At 43.0% G+C, this 15,199-nt stretch overlaps 1 protein-coding gene across 4 annotated transcripts in view; it reads right to left on the bottom strand.

The window, feature by feature from the left end:
- The window catches only part of magi3a (membrane associated guanylate kinase, WW and PDZ domain containing 3a), a 185,266-nt gene that overhangs the window by 29,399 nt on the left and 140,668 nt on the right, over positions 1 to 15,199 (bottom strand). For 3 of the 4 annotated variants that reach the window (XM_037771389.1, XM_037771391.1, XM_037771392.1), the window contains 5 exons: positions 14,203 to 14,409; positions 10,680 to 10,842; positions 8,761 to 8,840; positions 7,276 to 7,345; positions 4,142 to 4,248 (listed from right to left, as the gene is read on the bottom strand). In XM_037771389.1, coding sequence (XP_037627317.1) covers positions 4,142 to 4,248; positions 7,276 to 7,345; positions 8,761 to 8,840; positions 10,680 to 10,842; positions 14,203 to 14,409 — 627 coding nt within the window. The remainder of the gene's footprint in view (positions 1 to 4,141; positions 4,249 to 7,275; positions 7,346 to 8,760; positions 8,841 to 10,679; positions 10,843 to 14,202; positions 14,410 to 15,199) is intronic. The other variant, XM_037771390.1, reaches the window with a different exon arrangement.

The following is a 15,199-nucleotide window of genomic DNA, read 5'->3' on the forward strand; positions in this document are numbered from 1 at the left end:
AACATGGTTTCTGTCATTTTAGGTAGTTCTTGTCATGCTGATGTTTGTTCAAGTGTTCAGTTGTTAGTTTGGTTTAAATAGTTATTTGATGCTATAAAAGGGGGTGAGACGTCATGACTGACAGCTGTGATTGACAGCTGCTCTGAGTGAAGCAGTCGCAGCTGGAGGCTCAGGAATTGTACAAGAGAGGAGATGAATCTTGAACTTTCCATAACCGTCACCAGTCTGCGTAATAGAACATGTGTCAATTTGATCATAAATGTAGTCATAGAGATATTATGGTTAGTTGTTGTGTCTTTTTAGCCAAACAGCTAAAGTGGTGCTAACGTAGCAGCTAGGTGGCTCACGCTAACAAGCTGCGGCCGCGCTCCATTTGTAATTGGCTCGGGCGGGTGTGTGGGCGGGACCTCGATTCCGCAGCTCGAGCCCCCCGGATCACTACTGCGAAGACACTGGCTCCAAATTACATCAAAATGTCAAGATGGCTGCCCCCGTATCTGGGATATTTTGGCTTCACTTTTGTAAAGTGCCAGGAAGTGGAGACGCGTCGTCCATCTATATATACAAAACAATTTGAACACATTGATGTTCAGCAGATATGATGTTTACCATGATCACCATTTAGTTGTGTGTGTTAGCATGCTGACGTTTGTGAAATGTTAAGGGATCACCAAAGTTATAGCAATTCATCTTGAATGAATGAACCCAACTTTCATAGTAATCCATCCAACTGTTGTTGAGATATTTCACTAAAAAACACAAATGCCAACCTCATAGTGGTGTTAGAGGAAAAGTCACGAGTTTCCCAAAGTCAGTAGCATTCATCAGCATTAGCATTCAGTAGCATTGTGTCTGAACACAATTTCATGTCATTCCGTCTATCTGTCCTAACTTATAAAGGGAAAAAGGCCAAAAAAAATAAGAATCTTTAAGAAAAAACAAAACAAAAACGATTTCACGTCAATCCATCCATTGGTGATTTATTTCAATCTGGACTAAAGTGGTGGAATGACCGAGCAACCGCCATCCTTACAGCCACGCTGGAAGACACATTTCTAAGAAATAAAAACAGGATTTTGATTTCTCTTTAAGGATTATCTATAACTAGAGTCAAAGACTGAAAATATACATTCATGTGTTACGTTGTGCTCCCTCTCGCTCTTAAATTCAATTTAAAGCAAATGATCTCACTTCCTGTCTATTTCCCTGATGACCAGCTAGAGTAAAAGTTCCCATTGAATGTGAACATTGCAGAACTGACTTAAGTTCTCTGTAAAACCACAATATCAATGTCTATAACGTTGAGTTCCTCCTAAACTGTAAAAACACATTTATTATGCCAGCAGAAAATTCAAAGCAAATTGACATGTCTCAGTGTGGTTTTGTTTTTCAAAATAAATCTAATTTAATTTCCTGAACTGACATTCCCTCCCTACTACTCTCTCCCCATTGACACTGGTTTACAGAACATTCGGCAAAAAATAAATGAACAGTGACAGAACTGAGGCCTGTACTACGAAGCAGGATTTGGCGATAGCAAGGTAACTTCAGGGTTAAACTGATAAATGCAAGAAGAACAGATGGATTTATGCTAGGGGTGGAACGGTTCACAAAATTCACGGATCGGTTCATATCACAGTTTTGGGGTCGGTACATTTATGTTACAGCTTAGAGGTCAAGTTCTGATTTCAACATGCTTTTCATTTATTTGGCAAAACTAAATTAACAAATGTTTGCCTTAACAAAAGTATGTCTTACATAAAGAACAAACATTTCTTCATTGTCAGATCTTAACTGAAAGAATAGGTCTACAGTCATTAGTGCAAACAAAAAAATGCAGCTTTGTTTTTTTTCATAAAAATATGATGTAATTATAGACTAAGGCCATCAACATACATTGAAGCATAAGCTCAACCAGAACTATAATTAAAAAAAAAAGAAAAGTTTAACATATGTCTCATTCCCTGATCATCAGCTCTTAATTGAAAGATTAGTTTTTCCACTCACAAAGTGCAGTATTTGGAGGAATACGGTTGGATTTCTGCGCCACTGTGTTATTTAGAAATAATTAATAAATATTGTAGCGTCCCTTGTCAATGAAGCTACGAGGCATGAACTCGTTTTGCTGGTACTTTATTCCTCAGCTTGAACACAGGCTACTGTGGGCCGTAGCCAACGCCAGAACAACAAACCTGTGTACTTTACAGTGTGCTATCTGCATTAGCAACTCACTCTAACATCTCCCGCTTCTCGTCTCACACACACACACACACACACACACACACACATCCACGAACTAACAGGAACAACAACAACAACAACAACACTCCCTCCTAAAGCCTCAGCCACTCACAGGTGGCTATCTCACACAAATCACTGTCATAGGTAACTGATATGAGTGACAGGCTGCCCAGCCTCTAAGAACACCCAACTTCACTGGCGATGCTACTTCGCTGACATCATGTAAAACTCACTAACTACAATAACAGAACTATTAACTTTAGCTGGATATAACACAGTCATCACAGTCACAGTATAACATACCAGTTAACCCCACGTCACCCAGTCCGTTACTATATAAAACACATTACAGGGACAGTGCTACTGGAATTACTGTGTTGCTGAAGTGTATAGCGCGGCTCAAGTAACGTTACGTTAATCATATGCTGAAATCCAGCGTCCTCCACGACTGCATAAGGCTGCATATCTTTCACTATAAACCTCCCCGATGCTGTGGTTGTGTTTGTTGCCCTGTCTGAGTCGGAGTCTGAGTCTGCATGTAGAGGCTGTTTAAATGCTGCGGGGAGAAGGCACCGCTACTCTTTCCTACCCGACTCTCTCCTCCTTACGCTAACGACGGACACAGTGGAGTGTTGCCGCTAGCATCAACCACACGTGTTGCACAGTGCTCACACAGTCGCCGTTTTATCCACCACTTTTTTCCCGTCATTTTCATGTTAACACTAAATCCGTAATGCTTCATATAGCAGAGCCAACCGATGCTGGTGGATCCTCTAACTGGACTTTATCGTATCTACTCGCCATTTCCTAAACTGACTGACAGCCGCACTCTTCACCGTGAACGGGTCTGGGTCACGCTTCATCAACGCAGTAAAATCTGGTCTGCACTCGCCTAAATTGAGCCAATAGCGACGCACGACCATAGCTTCAGTTACACTGTGCATGTGTTAAACCCCGTACTTCAAGACCCATGTCCACCCTTGTCCCAGCCTCCTTCAATAGGCCTGGTTTTCTAGTGTGACAATAACCGGGAGCCTAACTCTACATGGAAAAATACACAATCGGCCTCATAACTTATTTCAAATGAATCAGACAATTCATACACGTCCCGAACCGTGACTACAGAACCAAACGGTTCGGATTTTTTACCTGAACCGTTACATCCCTAATTTATGCTGTGGGTGTTTAATTGCCTTTAATTATATTTTTATATATTTTTTTTTTTTACTTGTTCTTGAGTCTGTTTCACACCGCCGGAGACAAGTCACACCGCCGGAGACGAGGACGCAGCTGAAAGAAGGTTGAAATAGTCACACAGGCCGTATCTTTCTTAATGGGCATAATGAAGTGTAGTCCATTCATCCATACACAACTAAAAGCTATGTTTATCTAGACAACTGTATCAGACTTTTGAGTGTTCTGTTAAATTAATAAGTCTGTTAATTTACGCATTCACACATCTGGAGTTTTTTCTTTTGCCAGCTGTCCTTCCTGCATTTGGCAGCTTCAACTGTGTTACTTTTAGTCTGATTAAGTGTTTAACTTCTTTGTATTTGTCTAATATAGTTTGCTCTTCCTTTGTAAAATGTGCCGCTCTGCCTGTCTGTAAGTCTGTTGACTTGTTCATGTCTATGATGGGTTTGCAAACCCCGCCCCGTTCATGTGAACGCGCTCATATCCAGATTGAGAAACTCTGGGTTGATTTACAGAGTTGATAACCAGCATCGTAGTACAGTTTAGCGTGATCTCTGTTGTTCGGGTTAGTGAAGCCAGATAACGAGAAGATACCCTGGGTATGTTGAACTGGCTCCAAAGTACAGGCCTCTGATCTCACTGCATTGCAGATCTTTCCTCACTACATTCAGCTGCAGAGGGCTGCACTGTGTGTTAGTGTAGTTACCTGAGGGTGTGGCTGCTGGCGGCAGTAGTGCAGTGGGCGTGTCACCGCTCAACTTTCTCTTAGCTTCCTGTACTGGATTCTCAAACTGGGTCTTCTGGTTGATGTGGCTGCGCAAGGGAGATAACAACATTAGATGAACAAGAATTGTAAATAGTAACAAAGTTGTCAGATAAAGCTTCACTGTGCGGAGGTGATGCGTTTCCTTCCTGTTTCTGATGGCATACCGCTCATCACACATCCTACTATTGGTATTCATGCAGTTTCCTCCATCAGTTGACTACACACAATCTGACTGCCAGCTAATGATTCTGCTTTTGTATTCACCTGTGGTCTTATGTTTGGCCTCCGAGAACACTGCCTGTCCACTGCTTTATTTTTCTTTGCCTGTTATGCAAACCTGTGATTTGACTGTGAGAGCTGGATGTGAGATAACCTATGCTGGATAGACAGCATGTCATCTAGAATACAGGCTGTTCTAATACATATGTAAACCACAAACCCAAAAGTGTAACACATACAGATGGATTGAGAGCATGTCGACACCTCAGAAATAAAGAGATGAATTGACATCCCCAGTTAATTCAAAGAGAATTGGACAGAGAGGATCAGTCATGGATGGATTACTCAATGGGCCTACCGGGCTCAGGCTCAGGAGCCCAAAGTGTCAGGGGTCCTTCACCTAAAAAATGTCACTCAAAGAGACATACCAACCAGGAAGAGGCTCAAAATGACCACAAAGAAACTAAATAAATACATAAACTACTAAGACCAAGAATACAAAAAGACCAAACAACTACAAAGAGACTCACAACGGCTATGAAAAGGGGTAAAACAACAACAACAAAGAGACACAGAATGACCATAAAGAGACAAAACAACCACAAAGATACTCAAAATAACAGACACAAAATGACTACAAAGAGACACAAAACAATTACAAAGAGACACAAAACAACTACAAAGAGACTCAAAATGACCAAAAAGAAACACAAAATGACAAATACTGACCACAAAGAGACTCAAAACAACTACAAAGACATTCAAAATGTCTACAAAGAGACACAAAATGACTATGAAAAGGGGAAAAACAACCACAAAGAGACACAAAACAACTACTACAAAGAGACACAAAATGACTACAAAGAGACACAAAACAACTACAAAGACACTCAAAATGACTAGAGAGAGACCCAATGACCACAAAGAGACACAAAACAACTACAAAGAGACATAAAATGACCAGAAAGAGACCAAAACAACAGCAAAAAGAAGCTAAACGATAAAGTCCGTGTGTCTTGCTCATAAGGTGGGGCCTGTTGCATGTCTGTGCCCAGGGCCCCGATGGCTCATAATCCGCCCATGGGATCAGTAGCAATCTTTCCACATTGTCATGATGGGATCAGCATCTGCTCAATGCATTGTAATCCCAAGGATCAAAAGATTAAATAAACTGTAGATGGATGTAAACGACAATGTGTCTCATTCTCATATGACATGCCCAGAGATGGCCTTCTTGTTAAACAACTCAGACGATAAACAGCCTTGCTAACTCAGGATCAGCAGCTACACTGGGGAATTCACACCAAACTCAATCTAAAAACAATTAATGTTTGGCAGGTTACACACCTGTGTGCTGAAACATTTCCTTCTACCTAGATGAAATGTTCCCCCCGTGGTTAGATGGTAACAGAGAGAGGTAGCTCATCTGTGCAATGATCTTGAGCAGTTATAAATCTCGGTCATCACAGCACCTTGGGAAGGCAAAAAAGCATTGATGCTGCACAGCGAATCAGCCACATGCTGAGACACTGATGATATGTATGTATATATGTGTGCGTGTGAGCACATTCAACACTGCGTATGACTCATGCACAGATTTACCCTCCCCATTAAGTCTGGAGAGATAAACATCCCCCTCTCTTTCATTTCCTCTCTGTCTAACTTTCTCACCCCTTGATTGCAACACCTCGCGTTTTGTTGGCCAGTTGAGGAAATAATGAGACTTTGTGTCACGTCGTCGCATTCGGTCGTCCATTCACGGCAAAATTTGCCAGACAAAGAGACAGAGAGGGAGGAGAGGCAGCCTCTCAATGACCCTCTTGCATAAACAGGTTCGCTGGTCCCCCCCCCCGGGCCGCCCTCCTGCCTGCAGGTCTCTCCCTCTTTGACCACAGTAATGGGAATCAAATGGAACATTGTGCTCTTGTTTACACTCTTGATCAGAATGGAATCTCGCCCTTGTTTCCCTCTCAGGGACCATAAACCTTCATTGTCTGTTGCTGCCTTCACAAAGCTTGTTACCCACCAGTGTTATCTGTGCTGACATAATTGCTTTCTGCAGGACTGTGGGAAACTATCATATGGACAATAGTGCATATACCGCACATATCACATATTTCACATTTAATACTTCTATACCTCTGGAATTCAGCGATAGGGCTTTAAGTCGCATAAGATGTGAATATAATAACACAGAACTCATTCAGAAAAGTGTAGTTAGTGAAATCAAGCATGCAGACACAGCTATACACAGGTATACAGTAGGCTGACACAAAGAGACTGAATATGAGCAAGCCACATCTATGGAGGACAGAACCTGCCGAAATAAAAAAATTATAAATAAATGACTTGATAAATAAATATGCCATAAAATGTACCAAAAATAATATAGGCATTAATTAATTGATTAAATGAAATAAATTGATATTTCTGTATTAATTTGCTTCTTTATTTATTTACCTTTGTATTAATTCCCCTATCCATCTACTCTTCTATTTAATTATTCCTCTTTATTTATTTTTATTACTGTTTAAATTTATTTGTCTATTTTTGCATTTATTTTTTATCTATTTTAAATGTATTTATTCATTATTAAATTGTATGTATTTATTTTTACATTTTATTTATTTCTGCATGATTTTCCCTTTGCGTCATCAATTTAAGTCACATTTAATCAATTAATCAATGCGTTCATTTATTTTGAATATTATTTTTGGTACATTTAATGACATTTATTAATTTATAAATGTATGATTTAGCAGGCTCCGCCCTCCGTACACATCCTCTACAATCCATCATAATTCACAGCCGTGTCCCCTCTGGGACCCTTCATGCACAGGGAGAAGTTTACTTACTCCACGTAGTAGGTTCCGTACTGTGGGTCCTCAATCTTCTCCCAGCCGTAGGGCAGCTCTGGTGGGGGAGCAGATGGGGAGAAGGCACAAGCGAATCACTTTAGATACTGCTGAGGCACCACATGGACTATTGGACACACGCAATGAGGCGTGGCGCTTTGACTGGCAGCTTCCCAGCATGCTTACCTACACCTAGAGAACAGGAGGACTGATTTTTATTCGTCACTATGTGTTTAGGGCTTTAGACACACTGTGGAAGAGGCAGGAGGAGAAAGAGGAAATGCTGAGTTGTTCTATACAGCCTCCTTGGAAAATAATAGCCTTTCTTTCCAGCAGTGTGTGTGCGCGCAACATCTTGCTGCTGTGTGACAAACACATGCGGCTCAGAGGAGATCTTAACGCAAGAGGGGCCAGAGGAAATTGCCTTTTGAGAGATGCTGCACTGATGAGCTCCCCGCATGTGTCCCAGAAGCCATTAGGAGGAGAGGGGCAGGCTGGAGGTTTGTGCTGTGTCACCGGCACGACTGTGACCAGGCCCGCTCAGCTGTTCAATCGTCGTCTGTTTAGCCAGCGCCCTCTTCAGAGAGGCAGGGATGCGGCTCATGCACCCGTTGCTCTATGCAGCGGGGAGTTGGGATGGAGAGGAAGTGTGTGTGTGTGTGTGGGTGGGGAGGACTGAGGGGTATGAGTGCCCAAATGTTACTACTAGGGCCGTCAATCGATTAACATACTGTATTTAATCACAATTAATGGCATGATTGTCCATAGTTAATCATTTTTTATCTGTTCAAAATGTACCTTAAAGGGAGATTTGTCAAGTATTTAATTCTCTTATCAACATGGGAGTGGAGAAATATGCTGCTTTATGCAATTGTATGTATATATTTATTATTGTAAATCAATGTACAACACAAAACAATGACAGATATTGTCCAGAAACCCTCACAGGTACTGCATTTAGCATAAAACAATATGCTCCAATCATAACATGGCAAACTGCAGCCCAACAGGCAACAACAGCTGTCAGTGTGTCAGTGTGCTGACTTGACTATGACTTGCTCCAAACTGCATGTTATTGTCATAAAGTGGGCATGTCTGTAAAGGGGAGACTCGTGGGTACCCATAGAACCCATTTACATTCACATACAGTATGCTAAGGTCAGAGGTCAACGGACCCCTTTGAAAATGGCCGTGCCAGTTTTTCCTCGCCAAAATTTGGCGCAAGTTTAGAATGTTATTTAACCTCCTTCGCGAGAAGCTAGTATGACATCGTTGGTACCAATAGATTCCTTAGGTTTTTTAGTTTCATACGATACCAGTATCTTCACTCTAGCTTTAAAACTGAGCAGCTACAACCTAAAAATAGCAAGTTGCGTTAATGCTTTAAAGAAATAAGTGGCGTTAAAATGAATTGGCGTTATTATCGCATTAACTTTGACCGCCCTATTTACTACCACACCAACTATCGTGGAGATGTGGCCTCACCTCCTTCCTCGCATTTCTCAGGAGGCTTTGCCTTCTTGGCGAGGCGGGGGTCCAGCCAGGTAGTGGTCTTGCTGTTGTGACTGAAATACAAAGAAGAGACGTGGCTTCAGTACAAATCGTTTTACAAAACATGCTGTGACAATCAAGCAATTAGCAACTCTCAGGAGCCACGTTACCCAGGAGCTGTTCCACCAACTCTAGCAAACAAACAGAGCTAAACGCTCACCAAAAACAGTGGCTAACTTCTAATCTTTTGGGATCAAATGGCTTATTAAAGAAGCCTTTAAAAGTTTAACAAAGCTCAGAAGACTCCTTTGAGGTAAAAGGAAGAGAGAGAGAGAGTAAAGAAGAGGAATACATAGAGCACAGAAAGCAAAGAGTGAGCAGCTGCAGGGATCATAAAGAGCAGAACTGAGAGAGCGGGTCAGGGGTGGCGAGCTTCATTTAGCCTGTTGTTTCTCCGGCTGGCAGAATGAGCTATTGATTTAGCAGCGAGCGGCAGCGAGCGGCAGCGGCACCTGGCTCTGTCAGCGGCTCAGCATTGACTGCTTGCCACACTAACGGGCCAGGTAAACAATGCGGGGGCCTGCTGCTTTTAGCACCAGCCAAACAAACCTGACATCAAACACCGGGGAAATAAGAGAAACAAATGTAATGGAGAACAACGCAACTGAGCCTTTCAGATAGCTTAACACCTGCTTTGATACAGTACAGAGGAGTGTGCGGTTTGGGGGAGCAGAAAGGACTTACAATAGATATAAAACAGTAGATGTGACATGTTGTAATGACTTCCCATTCCAGGATGTAACCAAGCCCTCAGAAAGAGCGCCGGTTGTTGATGCCAACTTTTGTAGTGGCCAAACGGTGGTACTACAACTTCCGTGTCCGTCACGAGATGCCATTGCGTCCAAAAAGACTTTTTCCCATAGACTTACATTGGGAAAGAGACGTCTGTAACTCAGAGGATCATTTTTTTTTTTAAGTGAATCAACTTCCCAGTATGAATACTTGAATAGCCCTTATTTAAATCATTAGGTCCTAAAAGTTGTTAAATTTTGCAAAACTGCGAGCTTCACCTGAACTGCTGAAGCACAAATCTCCTTTCTCCGACTGGATTACTTTACCTGATCAAGACATGGATTCTTTTTCTATTTGCTTTACTGAAGGGAAAATCGTGGCATGAGGTAAGCTGATAACAAGTGATGTTAATGTATGATGACTGCCTGCAGGTTTCAAGTCGGCTAATTTGGGGTTAGGAGTGGCTTGCTGGATTTGACTTGAAATATTATAAAATGTTATTTAGGACGAGCGTTTCCCCTTGTCGTTACCATGTTGTTTTCACTTGATTGGCATTGAATCAGCTGCTTAGCGGTCAAATGTTAGGGTAATATTAATAACTTTGTTATAACGTTAACGTTACATTTGAGCTAAGTTTGCATAGCTAACATTAAAACGTCTGTTTAGCTAACAGAACGATGCTGTTTAGCAATCAGCATAACTTTGACTTTAAACTCAGCTGGTCCGTTGCTTGGTCGCCAACAGTAAAATCAGCTAGTTCACTAACTTTTTGTAGCTTTAGTTGACCCATAAGTAAAAAATAAAGATCTTTTCTACTCTATACTGACGTGTGGAAAGTGATGCCAGCCTCCCTGGTCTCTTTGGATGTTATGGTGAAGCAGTTAGGTGCTGAACAGGTGGCCATTGTAAAAATACCCAGTTAAGTTGGCGGACAGTTATCCCATTAGTTATGACGTAATATCAAATCTACTGTTGTATATCTATGGGACTCACTGCCAGATCTGTCAACACCATGACGGTAAAAGAGATGCATTGTGAGTGGGGTTAGCACAATGCTGATGTAATGGGAGAGTAAAATGACCAAAACAATGCAAGCAAGTAGCAGGAGAGAGTCAACTTACTCTATGAAATAGACCATGCCGGTCTCTGTGTAGGCCATCTCCCAGTTTTTAGGCAAGGACTCCTGACTTTCATCCTGCGTGTTCCACACACGCAGGTCCATGGCACCGGCCGACTGGTTGTAGCTGGGCACCGTCTTCCTCCACTCCGCCTTGTCCTTGTGCTCTGTGACCCGGCATGGCGTGAGGGACACGGGCATGGAGACAGACAGAGGGATGGGTTGGGTGTAGGGGTACGGGAGGTGGTAGAAGGAGAAAGAGACAGGAGGTGAGAATGTGGCGCCATTGGAGCTCCTCCGGGCTCCTTGCATCTCTCCCCGCTGCTGCTGCTGCTGCTGCTGCTGCTGCTGTCGCTCCAGTTGATCTTCCTCTGTACACTGGGTGGACGGTTACATCCACGAGAGAGGAAGGGGTAGAGAGAGAGAGAGAGACAGAGAGAGGACGGAAGCGCAGCAATTGCCATAGGATTTGCATGTCAGCAGCGATGCACTGGGAACTGCCTCCCAGGCAAGGGCAAGAGCTGACCAATGCTTCAACCCGGCTGCGAGCGCCACATCACAACTCTATTAGCATCACGCATGCTGCTGCATGTGTGTATTTGCCTAATCTTGATGTGTGTGTGTGCCTGTCTGTGTGAGGCTCTTATCTGCAGGTTTTCATCTGGCTGTGTGTGACCTAGCTTCATCATCGTGGCATTGAATGCTCAGTCTGTTTGGCTGGGGTAATTGAAAGGCGGGGATGGGAAGTGACAGCTGTTGACTGGAAGAAGCCAAGAGCTTTTTTTGTGTTGAAATCGGGGGCCTCTTTTTCATCATGGAACCACGCGCTACACTTATGAAGTCAGAATAATTGACGGCACGCAGACACTCGCTCCAGGCTACAGCTGCTTTCAGCGCTTGTAGAGATACATAAACTGGGCTGTTGCAGACACGGGCATGCGGGCTTCATAAAGTGACGAGAGTGCTAACAGGACACAAAAGAAACGGCAGTTAACAATAACGCACGGACATTATTAAACTACCTTCAAGGCATGGCGTCTTCCTCTGCCCCTTTTATTCTACATCCACACCACTTTGACAATCCAATCTAATACAACCACATTCTGGCAAACGTATAACAAACTGCATTTGAGGTTAAACAACTCATGCACTACAGAATTAGGAGTGACATCCTTCTACAATGAGTGTTTTTTTCTTTCTTGGCTGGGCTCCACACTGCCATCATCACTGCCCAGGGCCACAGAGATGATGCGTCTCTGACAATGTTTCTCTCTTTTGCTCCTGGATGTGAGATGAGCAGTTACACGCTCACTGATCTTTTTTTACTGACTTCCCCTCCCTCCCTAGACATGTTACCATGTCTCACAGAGTGAAGATGCTAGTCCCTTCCTCCTGTGGATACACACAATACACACAAATAGTTTTGATTATTTGAATAGCCGTTATGTTCCAGATGGGAGTGGGAGTCATGACAGACTGTATAGAAAAAGTAGATTGAGTCACCGTAAAGTCACCCATTGGTTTGGCCATTTTTAAAGCCTCAAGTTCGGCATTTTGGTCGTTGCCATCTTGGTTTTTGGTCGTAAAGCATCCCCTGCTTTATGGTCTGTTTGACTCTAAATGGGACCATAATTTACTAAATGAACATCATGCTGTATTGAAGAAGACCTTAAACTAGTGATTGAGACCATAAACTCATGTTGACAATGTTTACTGAGGTAATAAATCAAGAGAGAAGTAGGCTCATTTTCTCAGAGACTTCTATACAACCAGAGGAGTCGCCCCCTGCTGGCTATTAGAAAGAGTGCAAGTTTAAGGCAGTTCCGCATTGGCTTCACTTTTCAAACCCTGAGGTTGCCCCCTGGGTCATGCAAGCCAACACGATCGCCAGGGAATCGACATTTCCTTGAGAACATACCTGAACTTGGTGTGTTCAGTACATATACCGTATGTGCTAGTAATGATAGCACTAACATGGGAAATTGTTATTACTCTGCCATTGATAAAAAGTCTTCACAACCCTTGCCGTTGCATTGCTCTGGAATCTAGTTAGGCTGGTGTCAGTTAAAGGTGCAGTGTGTAGGATTGGGCAACATCTAGTGATGTGGTTGCAGATTGCAACCAACTGAATAACCCTCCGCTCACTCCTCCATCCATACCATAATAACACTACTTTAGGAGTAACGGAAGTCAGATGGCAGCTGGCGGTGCCAAGGTTTTAAACTCTGCAGCTCACGTTAAGGCAGCTTCACAAGCGTGTGAAAGTGGCCTTCAGGTAACATAAAAACATGAAAGGCTCTCTCTAAAGCCAGTTTGGTTTGTCCGTTCTGGGCTCCTGTAGAAACATGGCGTGTCTAGAAGTTAACCTTGCAAGTTGCGAAATCTGCCAATGACCTACCCTAACCTTAACTATCTCGCGAGAGTTTTCCAACTCGTGGGTGACCTTCTAGACATGACCGTGCAACATGGTGGACTCAGTGAAGAGGACCCGGTGCCTACCTAGATGACGGGCTCATTCTAAGCTAACAAAAACAAAATGATTCTTAGTTTCAGGTGATTATACACTCATGAAAGCATTTTATGAATATTATATTCCATTTCTGCCAATAGATCCCCTGAAATATTACACACTTGCTCTTTAAGATATTTACATGAATTTACAGAATGGTCAGTCTTAAACTATGCTATGAGCTGCAAATATCTTGACATGACAGTTCAGCTATTCTCAAGAATCACAAATACACCAAATAACAACATTGGCAATATAATTCAATATGCGTTGTTAATTAGCTGTTCTTGCAGCACTGGGTCTTTTTCTTATGCAGAGTGGCTCACTTGGCTAACAATCTGGAGTGCAGCACCGGGCCAGGATGTGTTTGAGACTGGTCAGAGGCCCGTCATTGAAGCCATAACAGAGGACAGGACAGCTGAGGGAGCCTAGTCCAGCTGGAGCAGCTAAGAGCCAGAAGCTGCTACGATGTTCAGTTGGCTGGTTTGAGATGAGAGAAAACTATTTCATATGGATGGTTGTTATGCAACGTGTTGGCATATAGTCCTGACTATTACCATTTTATTTTGTGGAGTTTTATAATAACACAGCAGTTAGAGGTTTCCAAACTACTTTCACAGTGAGGACCGTTCTCCATTAGCTGTAACATATTCGGATTTAGTTTGTGCCGTGAGCCATGTGAGGACATCCAAACAAGGACAAAGTCTATCCCTTTAACCGAGGGATTGCTTCTATTGATCCCAGCCAGACTTTGACTGCTTCTTGACTTTGCAGTGCTGTGATTTAGTGCTGACCTTGCATGCAGAACAGCTAATCCTGACAATGTTTGTTTGGGGAAAGGAATGATAAGGAGGAAAGAAAAAAAAGATCCTGCTGTTTTGCATTCAGAGAATAATATGATGAATGCTGGACAAAACGAGAAGAAATGTGTTGAAAAGTGGTAGGAAGCACAGCTGCATTACAACTAGCTGGAAGAATGGCAGGAGCAGTAAAAGAAGGAGACAATGTTGTCTCTCACCAGCCAGGCCGTTGACCATAGGAGGCCTCTCTTCTTCCTCTTCCTCCTCCGGTGCGGCGCTGTCCTTTCTGTCCATCTTACTGACGGAGGTTGTGCGTTTTCGCTGGACCTCCGTGTCAAATTCCTCATCGAACAGAACCTGGTCCACCAAGTCTGGCTGCACCGGGCTGGGCTCTGCAGGCGGTTTAGGGGTCCCATAGTAGTTACCTGGAATGAGGAGAGGGAGACGGAGACAACAAAATATACTTGTGAATATGTTTGACTCTTTGACTACATCCATTGCACAACCCTAACCTGTACTAGAGGTAGATAGGACGTTTTACTAACTATCGTTATCAGCCCAACTGGGCTATTATTGTGGCCGATGGCTGCACAGCCGCCACCGGCCACGCCGGGACATACATCACCATTTTGCATGGAGGCTCCATACACAAAGTCAAGGTAGAGGGGGAGAAATAAAGTTATCTCTCAAATAAACTGGAAAAACAAAGTTCGGAAACTTGTGTTTGGTGGATTATTTCTCTGTTGTTACAATGCTAATTGGCATTTTATTTAAATCGTTGGAAAGCCTGTTTATTTACCTTCGCAATGATGTCCAACTTGTAAGGATCATGCATTTGTGGGATGAGCAGCACAGCTGATTATGTGGGGAGCGCCCAAGAAAAATTTGCCAAAATGCTCCGTCAATGGTAAACAGTGTATTCTCCTGTTGGTGTTAACTCTTGTTTTGCGTTGTTTGGTGGATTGGATGATTGAACTCTCTATCAGTAACAAGGAACAAATAAGACATACTGGCAATTTTACACTTTATTCATTTAATACAATATGTCAGGAGCCTCAGTAGCGAGTGGAAGATCCATACGCAGTCACAACAGCCTGGCGCCTTCTCCTCATGCTGGTCACCAACCTGGTCACACGTTGCTGTGGGATGGCGTTCCATTCCTCAACCAGGATTGGTTGCAGGTCAGCCAGCCTGGTTGTGTTGGTCACTCTAACA

Source organism: Sebastes umbrosus, chromosome 6, assembly GCF_015220745.1.
Source record: "Sebastes umbrosus isolate fSebUmb1 chromosome 6, fSebUmb1.pri, whole genome shotgun sequence".
Classification (NCBI taxonomy): Eukaryota; Metazoa; Chordata; class Actinopteri; order Perciformes; family Sebastidae; genus Sebastes; species Sebastes umbrosus.